The 15900-nt window shown below is 41.1% G+C and overlaps 1 protein-coding gene across 1 annotated transcript in view; it reads right to left on the bottom strand.

Moving 5' to 3' along the window:
• Positions 1-249: 249 nt before the first annotated feature.
• Positions 250-15900, bottom strand: part of LOC145992489 (peptidoglycan-recognition protein LB-like) — a 22626-nt gene continuing 6975 nt past the window's right edge. The window contains exon 2 of the mRNA XM_083128870.1: positions 250-461. Coding sequence (XP_082984996.1) covers positions 250-461 — 212 coding nt within the window. The remainder of the gene's footprint in view (positions 462-15900) is intronic.

Below are 15900 nucleotides of genomic sequence, written 5' to 3'. Positions count from 1 at the left end.
GCCAAAAGTGGCACAAAAAGCGAAGTAAAAATAAAGCGAATAAATCAATTAAGCCATTGCTTACTTGTAGTGCCTCCCCAATGGCGCAGTGGTAGCGTCGTCCCCTTGTAATCAAGGGATCCCGGGTTCGATACCCGGTGGAGGCACATAGTGGTTCGGATCCCACTTTAAACTGTAGGTCCAGTCCTGATTAGCCTTACTGTGCACAAAGTGGACTTTAAATACAAACTCAATTAATCAAACCATTGCTTACTTGTAACCTATGTCGTCCCATCCATTGTCGTCCTGATGAAACTTCTGCATCCCCCTCATGCTGCTCATGCACTCCGCCGTCGTGTTGCAGACAGCCGGAATGTAGGTGTGGTGGATGACCACGTAGGGCACAGGGATGGACAGTTTGGTCTCGCCTTTGGGAGGTCTCGCGTTCCATTCGGCGCGGCTCGCAATACTCGGACAGCTAACTGGAATGACAAACTATGACAATATACTCAGCCACATTAATAGGTACTTTTAAACTTGTAGAGTAAGCAAATGGACACTTAAGAACCAATTATAAGATTTCAAAAGGCACTGTTCTAATGTATTATTTACTTTTGCGTCGCTTGCCTGTTAATATTGGTCAATCGCGATGGGAATCGAACTCGGGACCTATAGATTCAGGCCCGTAGCCAGGCAGGGGTCAGGGGGGTTTCAGCCCCACTGGCACTGCTGCCAGCCCCTTGACATTAGGTAAAACTATTTTGTATTCCAATTTCTTTGAGGTTAAGAGTGAAAATATAGACAGCATATATTATTTTGTTCACAAGTTTGCGAGGATAAATTCACAGAACATGAACAGCAGCTATTACATTTATTCATCTTGTTTGTGAGCAGAAGTCTAAGCAACGGCAACTGTTTAGATGATTCTCTAGACTTTAGACAGTTATTTCATAAGGGAGCTTCCTGCGGCCGAGTGGTTAGCACATCGCGCTGCGACGCCAAGGGTCCCGGGTTCGAATCCCGGTCGGGTATGGTTGTTTGTGAATGTCCATTTTCATCCATTTCATTACTCATCCCCATCTTCGCAAATTAGCCAAGAGGCACAAAACGCGAAGTAAAATAAACTAAATCAATCAATCAATCATAAGGGAGCTTCTTTATCTGTAACTTCCCTGCCGCTGTTGCAGCCTCTTGTTTGACAAATATCTGCGACTATTAACGTCATCATCCACATTCCTTCCACAGCTGCGTCAAATGACAACAGATCCAAAGTTTTGGGAACGAAGGGTAGTTTTATTGCTTCGGCCAGGGTACGGTAGGCACTATGATTGAAATGTGAACATTGTACATTTTTACTTGTATGATATAAATACCTGTATCATCGAAAATAGTATGGAGTGTGTATTAAGGGATAGTGTTAGTAGCAGTCAATTAACACTTCAATAGATGTTTTAGAAGATATAGAAAAAAATGTAGTATTTGCATGATATTTCTAAATTTTGTTTTATAATAATATAATGACCCCCTCCCTCCCACACACTATTTACCTTCATTTAATACTGTTAAACTTTTGAAAAATGGGCTTGGTTTAAGAATCCCCCCTTAAAACTAGGGATGGACGATATCGGAAATTTGATATCGCGATATATAGTCAAGAAAATATCGTCACAGACCATATGATACGATATTTTTCCGTATCGTGATATCGGCGATATATCGTCTTCACGATATATATCGTCAAACATCGTGACGATATATATCGCCACACGTCGTGACGATATATATTCCTACACGTCGTGACGATATGTTTTTGATTGATTGATTGATTTAGTTTATTTTACTTCGCGTTTTGTGCCTCTTGGCTAATTTGCGAAGATGGGGATGAGTGATGAAATGATGAAATTGATGAATGGACATTCACAAACAACCAAACCCGACCGGGATTCGAACCCGAGACCCTTGGCGTCGCAGCGCGATGTGCTAACCACTCGGCCACAGGGTCGGGCTCGTGACGATATGTATCGCCAAACATCGAGACGATATATATCGCCAAACATCATGACGATATATATCGCCAAATATCGTGACGATATATCACCGACAATCGCTGATACGATATATATCGCCAAAATATCGTTACGATATATCACCAACGATATTGTAGCGTGACGTCGGGTATGGCACGGGATCGAGTCACGCCGGGACGTAGCTCAGATAAATAAGATAGTTTGATTTAGCTAACCACCTCTACCCTTAAGGAAGCTGATGAAGGATCGTTGGGAGCCTGTGATGTTGAACGCTACTCACCCCTTGCTGTAGTTCTGGCTCTCGGCTTCTGGCGTCGGCGACGGTTGTATGGTGACAGGTGCCCGATGGAGAGATCGAAGGTGGCAATAAGAGTCTGCAGGCAAATTCGACGACTTGATTTTATGGAGTGCAGATTCTCCGGCTGGCTTTGGCTAATGTTCCTCCCTAGTCCGGACTGCTTCTTGGGCTTCTCGCTTGTTGCCGCCTCGTTAAGTCGCGATCTCTCAACAGGCAGTCGTCGTCTTCTCGTTGATCAATTTGCTGGTAAATGTGGAGCGAAGTGAGAGATCGATTTACCGTCTCCAGGGGTTTTAACTTTGGAATTGAGTCATGACTTGGTGGACTTTGCACCTCCAGCTATACACCTGGGGTATCCCTGGATGCAGATGGAAATTTACAGTGGAGGTGCACTCACCACTGTGCAGAGCCGAGTGGAAAATTCTTGTTGCTCGGCTCTGCATCCGGTGGAATGTGGGGTGAATTAGCGTTCAACTTGCGAGCTTTAGAGCGATGTTTTAGTAAAATTGATGTTTCTACCTTTATGCTCCCAATTCTTTCATCAATTTATATCGCCAAAATATCATGGCGATATATCGTCTAGTTGTTATCGCCTGGACGATATATTTTTCAATATCGCGATATATCGTCTGGACGATATATTGCTCAACACTACTGATAACCCGTGAGCCCCACCCCCCCTGGGCCTGTCGACAACGTCATAAACACCATCGAGGAAGCCTGCCATTTCTGTATGAAATGTACGGTCGCCAGCAATAAAAATGGGACAACCACATCCTGAAACACTCGATATCCTGCATTGCGTCATGTGTGTTGCCTAATTCTACGGCGATAGTACGTTAGTCTATCGCTGTAGAGTTAGAGAACACGCATAACGCCATCCAGTAAATGAGTCATTTCATGCCAAATCAACACAGATATGTGCAATTTTTAACCTGACCATCTCCGATTTTCATGAAATTTGGGGAGTTGAAACTATGCATAGAACTTAGTAACTATGAAAATTTTTAGTCTCATGCATCTTGTAATTGTTAAATTATTCAAGGTCAAAGTTAGCATAAATTGCCCTTTTTGAGCCCGCTTAGCTATACTAAATCTGCTGTAACTCCGACCCTATTTCACCTAGAAAGCTCAAATAAAGCTTATTGTACAGGGAATTGAATAAGCTTTCCAGTGATATATAACAAGCCTACCTTTGGATAAAAATATAATTTTGTCACGTGACCTTGTCTTTTGACCTTGAATATCTCAAAACATGTCATCACCAAAAATCGTGAAAAAAATATATTTGGTCCCTCATACCATACTCTAAAACATACCAAAAAATCATTCTGGGACTGCAATGGGATCAGAAGATACAAAATAATATGTGTAACTATGTGACTGATAAAAGCCCCATTAGATGAACTATGAAGAGTCAAATGTCCCTTAACACTCCCTACAAAATGTGAAGGAGTTATCCTGGGTATAATTGGTCATAAAAGAAATAGGTTAGGCACAGGGAGATCCCTAGCCATGTGTGTCAAGCGCAGGTCCGGCATATTGTTGACCGCCATATTGAATTCAACGCAAAAATTTCAAAGGAAAGGGGGTTATGTGATATATCAAATGAGGCTAGAATTTCACGAGAAATGAAGTGACGAAGGATTTTCCAACATATATTTAACCAGCAAAAATTTATTACTGCATGCTTGTAACCATTTTCTCCTTTTCGAGGTGTTAAAAACAAAGCATTGGAATGCTCCTAACGAGATCACGCTGACATCTTGGGAGAGAAAGAAGTATACGCACCATTGCATATGATTTTAATCAGCTACATTCACCAAATAGTTGAATAGTGAAGAATATTGGGAAAAGTATCTCAAACAATTACGTGGCACTTCCTTTGGAATGAAAAATTCTTCAGTGACGAGGCAAATTTTTATGTTCATGGTGAAGATAATAAAAATAATATGCAATACCTGTGACTTGCTCAGTCGAATGGTTGTTGCTGGTAAGCTAATTATGTGGTATAATGTATGGCGAACGGAAATGGTTGGTCCATATTCAACAACGGAACCTTAAATGGTGAGGGCTTCTTGGATTTGTTAAGTGAACAGGTTTTTTCACCCTTGCTTATGGGATATGGCACTTTTCGAGAGTTTTGAAACAGGACAGAGTGTGACCACACTATGTAGACATTTTCGCAATTTCTTCATGGTAATTTTCTAGGTAGATTGATGGGCACACGGGGATCTATTAAAAGGCCTGCACATTCCCCAGATCTAACATCTTAGGAGGACTTTTACCTTCAGAAACATTTGAAGAGAATGGTGCATGCACTAAAAGTCCCTGATAATGACCATCTGAGAGAAGGCATAGTTGCTGCTTGCGATGTTGTTGCACATGCTACATTACCAAATGTTCTATGCGAGTGTGAGAGACGTCAACGAGTGTGCTCACAGGAACATTGACAACATTATAATGTGCATATATCGTAAGTGAAAGATATGTGTATAACTTTTTGCTGGCGTAAGATACGTTGGAAAATCCTTCTTCACTTCATTTCTCGTGAAATTCTAGCCTGATTTGATATATCACATCACCCCCTTTCCTTTGAAATGTTTGCGTTGAATTCAATATGGCGGTCAACAATATGCCGGACCTGCGCTTGACACACACGGCTAGAAATCTCCCTGTGCCTAACCTATTTCTTTTATGACCAATTATACCCAGGATAACTCCTTCACATTTTGTAGGGAGTGTTAAGGGACATTTGACTCTTCATAGTTCATCTAATGGGGCTTTTTTCAGTCACATAGTTACACATATTATTTTGAATCTTCTGATCCCATTGCAGTCCCAGAATGATTTTTTGGTATGTTTGAGAGTATGGTATGGGGGACCAAATATATTTTTTTCACGATTTTTGGTGATGACATGTTTTGAGATATTCAAGGTCAAAAGACAAGGTCACGTGACAAAATTATATTTTTATCCAAAGGTAGGCTTGTTATATATCACTGGAAAGCTTATTCAATTCCCTGTACAATAAGCTTTATTTGAGCTTTCTAGGTGAAATAGGGTCGGAGTTACAGCAGATTTAGTATAGCTAAGCGGGCTCAAAAAGGGCAATTTATGCTAACTTTGACCTTGAATAATTTAACAATTACAAGACGCACGAAACTAAAAAATTTTATACTTACTAAGTTCCATGCATAGTTTCAATTCCCCAAATTTCATGAAAATCGGAGATGGTCAGGTCAAAGGCTGTGTTGATTTCGCATGGAATGACTCAAATGAAACATTTCATGATATAGGTGTCTTTTTTGCCGAAGGTTGTGCCATACTCTACCGCTAATAAGGGCCTTCCCGATGGTGCAGTGGTAGCGTCGTCGCCTTGTAGTTCAAGGGGTCGCAGTCGCTAGATGGCACTGCCAAAAATGTATAAGAGAAACTAAAGTTTTCGTAACACAAATCATGGTATGTTTGATTATAAATATAATGAAAAAATGTGTTTTAGCACCCTTCGAAAGATGTGTGAACATTAAGCTACAAGGATGAGAAGAAAATGTAATGCAGTGAATAAAAGTGTATCCCCCATGACCAACCCTTCTAATTCATGACTATATAATCAGGAGCTATGCGTGGTTAAAGCAAAGCAACTCACCTGATCATTACCAGTGCGTAGTTAGAGATCGGTTAGTTCATTGAACTCTCCAGCCTAATTATTGCCTATTTTTGTGGGAGCATGAAAAGATTTATTATCCATTTTGCATTGACTCACCTCACTCAACAGGTCGCCAGGTGCCGTGGCTTGCCGCGAGTTCATAGCTTCCTGGAGATGAGGCCTTACTCGAAAAGGTATATCCGGTTAAAGCAAAGTAGATTGAACTTCAGGCGAAGCTGCAGGAGTTCTACAAGATCTATCAAGCAACTCACGTCATTAGTTAACTCTGGACACCACATATAGAAGCCAGGCTTAATGCGACACTTCACAAACGAACCGCCACATACATGAATGAATGGTTCAGAAAAACTGACACACTCAGAGATCGGTTAGTTCATGTGAACTTTCCAGCCTGCTCATTACCAATGCGTAGTTACAGATCGGTTAGTTCACTGAACTATCCAACTTGACTAGTGCCTATTTTAAGGGGTTGCAAGAAAATTAACGACAAACATTGGTGGTTGACTGTTGCATCTATCTTTTCATATCGAAATAATGTCCAGATGAGATCCAAATGTAGTCCAAAAATTGTACTTCTCGTGTCCATACACTATCCAAAGTACGTACAAGAAAAGTCTAAATCAAAGCATATAATGTCCAGATAACGTCCCACTTGATGTCCAAAAGAGATCCGAAAATGTCCAAAACATATCCATTCAGGATATCACGTATGCGGACAAATGGATATCCAGGAGATATCCAGTGGATGTTTATTGGACATTCCTGGATATCTATTGGCTATCCAGAACTTCCGACAAAAATATCCATGGGGGGTTCGATACCAGGTGGTGTCACATAGTGGTTCTCATCCCACTTTAAACTATAGGTCCAGTCCCGATTAGCGTTCTGTGCAAAAAGTGGACGTGAAACCACAATTAAATTCTACCGCTAATAACTCTTTATCGTCCTTATTTTGTCTTATACTTTTGAAACACACTGTAGCAGTAAAGATTAGGACTGAGGCGATATCGGCCGATTCTTTTCTGACGTTTTGATCTTTTGCAGCGTCTGCAAAAATTCTGCGCGATACTTTCGCGGAATCTAATTATCCTGGAGTTATGCAAAATTCGAAGTTTCTATAAAATTGCAGAAATATTATGCGTAAAAGCTGTATTCTGTGATTACATAACAGATTTTTTTATGTTCTGATGTAATTTCTTAATATTTTGAAGCAAAATTATGCTTGCAATTGGAGTGGAAACTCAGCCACTGATATTAATCAATATTTTGGACAATTTTTACTTGGCCGGCCTCCGTGGCGGAGTGGTTAGCACAGCGCGCTACGACGCCAGAGGTCCTGGGTTCGAATTCCGGTCTGGGTATGGGTATTCTTTGTGAGTGTTCCTTCATCGTCGCGATTAGCCAAAAGTGGCAGAAATGTGAAGTAAAATAAACCAAATCAATCAATCAACAACTTGTTACAATTTTCAAGCACCGGTATCGATATCGGTGGAAATCGGTAAGAATATTGGTACCGGTACAGCCCTAGTGACAATATTACGAGTCGAGCCACTTTTTCCCTCGCAAACAGGCGAGAGACAAAAATTCTAGTTAATTTTCCTCTTTCTCTGTGACTGGATGAAAGATTATAAAGACCAACCAAGAAAATGTAATTCTCCTCTCTCTGTGATGAGATATTTGCTCATATCATCCCCACCCCACCTTCCCCTTTCTCGTTACATAACCTCAGAGAAGTGGCCTATTTCAAAGCGCCATTTCTCTTAATTGTCGGAGACGCAAATTACGAAATATGCGTAGACGCACTCAAAGGATACGCAACTTAGCATTTTCCTTTGCGAGGCATTTTTATTTCCTCTCCTCTGTGAGCACCTACTGTAAGCTCTTTCTGGTTAGGTTCAGTCGAGGGCCATGATCTTTTAATCCTCACAGCTAGATGGGGTTCAGTGGCCGTATGGAAATTGATGCGGTGGTTTGTGGAAGGGGATGCAAGTGCCTTACCTGGTCTTTCATCAGCTACAGAGCCCATTCCACGCTGCACAGCGCTGATAACACAAGGATGAGTACAGATTACCAGCACCTACCGCACCTCCTACAAGTATGGTATAAGTCCTCATTCGAACGCCATAGCTTTGACATAGCTCAAGAGGAAGCCGACCAAGCGCTTATCTGATATCGAGCCAGCACCTGTTTTTGTCTGAGAAGCGCTGTTGCCACTTTTACTTGCATTGTTCAGACATCCAACACGAAATGCGACGACGTTATACTCCCAAGGTCTCCACATTGTTATAAAAAATAGCACAACACAATAACACAATCTAGCAAAGATAACCGCACCCTCACGCTATGAAATCTCTAAAGAAACTGAATTGGCAACATCGCATTTACTCCACGTCGACTTGACATATAATGGTCTTCCAATAAGAATGATATGATTTTGAAATGAACTGGCAACTATGCTTCAAATATTATAACTGTCACTATTTGTTATTTGTGTTTAGTATACTGTGACAATTCATCATGGCTAAGTACACGCTTCAAGAACGTTTGGTTATTATCCAAAACTCTTATGAAAATAGACGTTCTATTGAACTTGAAACGGATCATAATTTTTAGCAAAAAATTATCTTCTCAGATGAAGCTCATTTCTGGTTAAGTGGATTGTTAACAAACAAAATGGTAGTTTTTGGTGTGAAAACAATCCACAAGAGATTCACGAGAAGCCCTTGCATCCGCAAAAAGTCACTGTATGGTGTCGTTTATGGTATGGTGGCATCACCGGACCATTTTTTTTTTTCAAACGAGGTAGGAGATGCAGTTACAGTGACTGGTGAGCGGTACCCATTGATGTTAACAGATTTTTTGTGACCAAATTTAGATGAAATTGATTTGGAGGACACGTGGTTCCAACATGACTGTGCCACATGTCACACTGCTAATGCCACTATCGACGTATTGCAAGAAATAGTTTGGTGAAAAGATAATTTCAAGAAATGGAACTGTTAGTTGGCCACCAAGAAGTTGGGATTTAACTCCTTTCGATTGCTTTTTGTGGGGTTATTTGAAATCTATAGTCTATGCAAACAGACCACGAACCCTTGATGCGTTAAAATTGAACATCGAACGCTGCATTCGTGACATTAGGCCCGAGTTATTGCACAAAGTCATCGAAAATTGGGTTCATCGAATTCACTCGTGTGCACGAAGTCGAGGTGGACACTGAAATCATGTGTTATTCAAAACTTAATGTAGGCTAATAAACTATGCTTCAAAATAAAATAACAACTTTGGTTGTATCTGAAATAGTTTATATCTTATTTCATTGAAAAATCATATCGTTCTTATTGGAAAACCGTATAGTTGTCAGAGGGGAACTGATCTTTCGGAACCTTCTTTGAAGTAAAGTGGCGTTCGAATCAGGACTTCAACTACACAAGTGCCACGTTCGCTTCATGTTTCGTGGGTTAAAGGCTCCAGTACATCTTTTCTCAACCTATCGGGCGCGACCCACTGCTGGGTCCCGAGGAGGTGTTTAGTGGGTCGCGAAGTCGAGCTCAAAAATGCATTTTCTTTGTCTTAGAAAGCTATTACATTTAAATTACTAGGATATATTGTTTAAACAATTTAAATTTAACTCATGTTGTACGCAGTCTAAACTCTACATTTCTGTTATTCGCGCTCAATTAGTCACATTAGTTCGGTGAGTAAAACATTTTTTTTCTTTCAATTTCAGCATGTGTGTTTAGTTACATGTTCGGTTTACAGGCCGAAACCAAGTGTCAGGTAAAAATCAAAATCTAATTATTGATAACAACTCGTTTGAACCAGTTTCCAAATTCAAATACTTAGGAGTAATATTAACAAGTGAAAATTATATTAAAGAGGAAATAAAAAGTAGGCTTAATTCAGGAAATGCATGTTACTTCTCTCTTCATAAACTTTTGTCGTCTCGTTTAATATCTAAGAAACTAAACGTTAAAATATACAAAACAGTAATTTTGCTTGGTCCCTTACATTGAAAGAGGAACATAAATTGAGAGTATTTGAAAATAAGATCCTTAGGAAAATATTTGGACCTAAAAGGGATGAGGAGACAGGTGACCGACCACCACTACTACTATTACTACTACTACTTATACATTTTTAAAAAATTACATACCTTTGTAATTTCCATACTCTTGTGCATTTATATAGAATTTGCCTAACTGGATATTTAACATATTAATTCATGTAGGACAAAATCTGCTTTTTATAGTTGGATAATATTTGTAAAATAAACTGTAAGCTTATATGCAACCCTACTTCAAATAATAATAATAATAAACAGGGTGAGTCAAAAGTCCCTCACCACCCATTATACAAGGGTTGGATAAAAAGTAATGGCAACACTGGTATAATTGGTACTTGACTGTATTGGCAGAGCAGCACGTGTTACATTCCTTCAAAGTAATCGCCCCTCATCTCTACGACCTTCTGTCACACGTATGGAAGGCGTCGTACACCGTCAGCGCGTCCATCTCTGTCGATGTCCCGCAGTGACCGCCCTATAGCATGTATAATGGCTTCGCGCGTGTCGTAGTGCTTCCCGCCCAGTGGTTCCTTCATTTTGACAAAACGGTCGTAATCACACGGTCTCATACCGGTGAATACGGCGGATGTTCCAGTACCTCCCACTACCAGTTATGCAGGAGCGCCGTCACATTGTTCGCAGTGTGACACCTTGCATTGTCAAGCAGGATGATGGGACACCGTGCCGTCGCTTCCTTCTTAATGAGAGATGAAGGTGGTGTTGCAAGAAGGTGCAGAAGTAGGCTGCGTTGACCGTCTGCCTGAGAGACGTTGTTCTTCTTGCGTAAACATATTGTTAGGGCGCTTGCACTCTCGTCCTCTGCTTCAGAGCACTGCTGTTTTTGACTGAATAACATACAATCGCTCCCACTCACTATACTTCCTCGTCTGACATTCCTTTATCAGCCACGAAACGCTTGTGGCGCTGTGACTCACCCCTTTCACGGGACAGCAGTGTTGCCATTACTTTTTATCCAACCCTTGTACAATGAAAGGGACTGTAGATTGTAGCAATTGGTCATGATAGTAATATGTTAGAACTAAGGGTAAACTTTTTGGTGCACGTCATGACAACGTCCGCCGTATTGGACGCCAACCTCATTTCTTTAAATGGGAAGGGGGTCATGTGGGGTATGGTTTTGGGCTAGAATTTCACCAGGAATTCAGTGGTGAAGTCAGATTTATGAAAACTTTAATGATAAGGAAGTTAGTGCATATGAAAGTGATAATTACGTATCATTTGCAGGTGCTGAACCATGCCATTGACCAAGGCCGAACGAATCCAAATCATTAAGTTGTGGGGGGGGGGGGGGCAGAAGTGCCCGTGCTGTAGCTCGTGATTTCAACGAACGGAATCCTCAACGGAACTCAGTGTCGCACGTTACAGTGTCCTAATTGGTACGGTCCAGGACAGGCCACGATCTGGTAGGCCCAGAACTGACACTGACGAAGGAACAGCTACAGCAGTGCTAGCATCGTTTGCAAAATCTCCGCAGAGTAGCACACGTCGAATGTCTGTGCAATGTGGTGTCAGCCAGAGTTACATTGCAGGGTGTTAAAGATTGTAAAGTGGCACCCGTACAAACTGCAGCACCATCTCTCTGAGGACGATCCGGATAGGAGAATGCAGTTTGTTACAGGAACAAGTCAGTTTTGACGGAGGATGGCAGCTTCCCCTCATATTTTCAGCAGGATTGGGCACCAGCTCATTATGAGCGACAGGTTCGTCACTATCTGGACCTCCAGTTCCCTGGTCGATGGATTGGTCGACGTGGGCCAGTGGAATGGCCTCCCCGATCACCAGATTTGTCCCCACTCGATTTTTACCTGTGGGATCATTTGAAGTCAATCGTGTATGCCGAAAAGATTCGGGATGTGGGTATCTTGGAGCAACGGATACTGGATGACCGTGCACAAATCACACCTGAGATATTGCTCCGTGTCCACATAGGATGGGAGAACCGTCTTAACATGTGCATAGCATAAGAAGGACAGCATTTGGTAACTTTCATATCCCCATAACTTCCTTATCATTCAAGTTTTCATAAATTTGACTTCACCACTGAATTAATGGTGAAATTCTAGCACAAACCCATACTCCACATGCCCCCTTCCCATTTTAAGAAATGAAGTTGGATCCAATATGGCGGTCACCAAGATGGCGATGTTGTCATGACATGCACCAAAAAGTTTCCCCCTAGGCCTAGAATATTTCTACCATGACCAATTGCTACACTATACACTCCCTTTCATTTTATAAGAGGTGGTCAGGGACTTTTGACTCACCCTGTATATGTTGTAACATACTTCCTGTAAGTCACAGAAAAGAATATTTTTTGTTACAAAATATCGCTACAATTTCACCATTCGACTTTCATTAACTCATTCCAAAAATCTCAGGGGGGCAAATGTCATCTCCTGCCCCTCCCTGCGGGCGCCCTTGCCCACAGCGGATTATACTAGAAAGTCCAATAGACAGACTTCGCTAGTCTATAAAATGCAGTCCAGGCTGCACGTGAGAGAGAGGTTGACCATGGGCGGAGTTTGAGCTTTTGCTTTGGAGGGGCCAGACTCTGGGAGAAGCATATGATGTACCTGAGGGTTATTGAATATCCCCTAGTTTATAAGGGGTTCGGAGGCCTTCCCCGGAAATAAATAAATAAATAAATAAACTGAGTTCTAGGCCTCTTAGGTTTGAAAATGTTAAAGAAATATTGATTAGTATATTGGTTGTCAGTTTTAAAAGAAGCAAAACAGTACAATTATTGCATTTTGCATTTCATTATTTTTTTTATTGATACAATACTAGTATTACTTTAAAAAGTTACGGTACAATAGTAAACTTGAGAAATTTTAGAAAAATTAAATTGAAAAGTTATTTTGATGCCTCACCAGTAACTGTTGATTCAAAACAAAGTCATTTTACGTTTTTCTTTTTTCAAACTGTACACATCAATCAAATCGTCTAAGACCCGCTATTGCAGCGCAATTACCGCACATGCCATCATGCCAAACGTCAATATTTGCGGTATGGCTTCATAACAAAAATGTAGTAACTGAACTTAATCATGTTATTTTTTTTAATCTTTTTGTTTTTACGTTGGGGGGGGGGGCCTGGCCCCTCCAGAATTCCGCCTATGAGGTTGACAGTCACATGTCTTCAGAAAAGGACACCCCTTACACCCCGGTAGGAATTCTAAACACAACTAACAGTTCAGAAGTTAGAATATCGACGATTTTTTTCAAAGCTGGACATATTTCTCGAAAAAAAATTACTGCTGACACATGCAGAGGGTCCAGAGAAACTGTAATTTAAGGAAAACATATCATTCACGGTTGCCAGAACTAAAACAACGTTTCCACTCGAAGCTTCGCCATAACCCGACACCGACTGGGAGCATTTGTCTCCGCAGACGTGGGTTCCCGGCTGCCAACAAGCATCGCCTCGTGAGCTATCGGATGCAATTCTTCTTGCGCGAGGCGGAAAAAATATATGTCAATGGATCCTCTTCACTGCATGTTGTTTCCCTTCTGATAAATGAGCCCATGCCTCGTTAGCGTGCAGGCTCAATATGTGATATATCTCATTTCGATAACCCGGACTTTTTGGCGTATTGCGAACAAGATCCAGAGGCGGATTTGATGGACGGAGTCGTGAGGCACAGACCCAAAGCAATTCTCGAGGGGAGTGACGCTCCTGTCAACACCATTTAAACTCGATGACTCAGGGGCCGAGGGTATCAACTTCCGAAGTCTCGAATGACACACACACACACACACACACACACCATCACACACACAGTCTCTCTCCATATATATAGGGAGGTTATTTCAGTCGTTTACCGCCAAAATGTCGGCGGCCTCTTCATGCAACAGGTCCCGGCAAATTGCGTTCAGGAAGACCGTAACAGAAACCGCTTGTTTTGTAATGTTTCCAGTTTTCACAATTACAGTTACAATTACAATTGAAATAAGCACGTACCTTGTCGCAAGGATGCTGGAAAAGGTGGTCTCCCAAATACAAATATTTTTGGCACCTTATTTCTGACATCTAATCTTGGATTAGACACCGCTACTTTATCCTCAGTTGTCCCGAGAGCGCCGGCAGCTTATCGGAGAGTTGTCAGCCGCGAGAGGGCGCTTCATACTGCACCTGTCGGCAGTGATGCCAACGCATAGGGACTTTTCGCTATATTTCGCCAAAGTAGGGACGTAGGGACAGATTTTGCCAAATGAGGGAAAACGTAGGGACTTTTTTCAATCTTGGAAAATAACATTTTATTGTGCAAAGGTGCAAAGCTTACACGCCAGTCAGTTGCACTTTCTTCGTTCTCGGTTTGGAATGAATGGATTAGTTTATCTGGATACTTTAGCAAGGAGGAGAAAAAAGAACTAACTTACAAATCTCCATCAGAATTTTGGAACATGTTATCCGTTACCAAGAATTTTCAAGGCAAGTTCTCTTTTGAAAACATTTCCACTCTCGCGAAAATAGTGCTAACATTGCCACATTCTAACACTGAAACGGAAGGAATGTTAAGTGATACAACAAGAAAAAAGAGAAATAAAATGGGACCAGAATTGTTCAAGACTGCAGGAAATACAGCATCACCAACCAACATCTACCTCTTCACAGCAACGGCATGTATGACTTCACATAACATAATCAACAGTAAACGACTCAACGTTATTCATTAGGGGTGTGCGGGATCCCGAGCAGTCGGAAAATACCGAATGGTCACTTTAAAAAGTCGTTAATTCTCGACGTTTTCTGCATTGTAAGTTTCTGGAACGTATCGGAAATTGTAAGTTTTTACTCTAGAAATGCAAAAACAATCACTTAAAGTGAAAATGACGTGTACAATCCGAGATTTCCAGAGCTTCGGGAAATTTCGAACATTTCCCGTCCCGAAAATTTTCCGACTTGGTCGGGAAATTGCAAATTTCAGAATCCCGAATGTCCCGATCCAAACAATTCTGTCCCGCACACCACTATTATTCATTAAGGCAAGAATTTACAATACCGGACCCTTCTGTAATTTCTATGCTACGTCTGATACTCACGAAATAATTAGTCGTGATGATTTATCTCAGGTCAACATGATGGGGTGAGGTGAAAAAATTGTTCATTAACGTGTAGAAGTTGTAAAATAAGCTTTTCAATTCTCGCAATGATTCTCCGTATACAAGTATGGTAGCCATATTTGTTGATATGAACAATTGACGACGTTCGCAATTAGTTACGCTGTCTACAGAGTTGCCACACTGTTAATTTCATACTTGGAGAGCATGGATTGTGTAAGAATGGCGGAAGAAAACAGTAAAAAAGTTGTTAATGTTGTACAGATTGTTAGGTGGAGTGTGCAGGAGGATGGCCGTGGGCTAATTAATAAACTTATGGATTTCAGTATATTGCCCAAAGAAGGTGCTTACATGTGACAGCGACAATCACGATGTAGAAAAACATGTGGAGTGTGGACTGATTTGATTACAGGTAAGTTTGGCAACAGTGCATCGACCGTAAAATTGCAGGATACGAAAATGCCGTCTTCGATGATGAACGTTTGCCGTTAAAGTGCTACGAAAATAAGATTTTTTTATCGGTTCGTAATCACAATTACCGCAAAACCATTCAGGAATAGCCCCACTGACCATTCTCGGTAAGGTTAGGTTAAGTTAGGTTAGGCAAAGCAAACATAGTTAAAATTTGGGGTCGTAGTAATATCAGGAATGTATATTTTGTTTTTTAAGTATTGGAAACACAAAATCTTCCGGTAAATAATAAGCAATTGTGCCAATCGCGGACCACTCAATTTCACTTATTTTGCAATTTCTACACGTAACCCCCAAATTTTAACTTC

The sequence above is a fragment of the Lepisma saccharinum genome, chromosome 9 (genome assembly GCF_977018435.1).
Source record: "Lepisma saccharinum chromosome 9, izLepSacc3.1, whole genome shotgun sequence".
NCBI classification, from domain to species: Eukaryota; Metazoa; Arthropoda; class Insecta; order Zygentoma; family Lepismatidae; genus Lepisma; species Lepisma saccharinum.
Note: the sequence above shows the minus strand (reverse complement) of the source record. Positions and strands in the feature narration are given on the sequence as shown.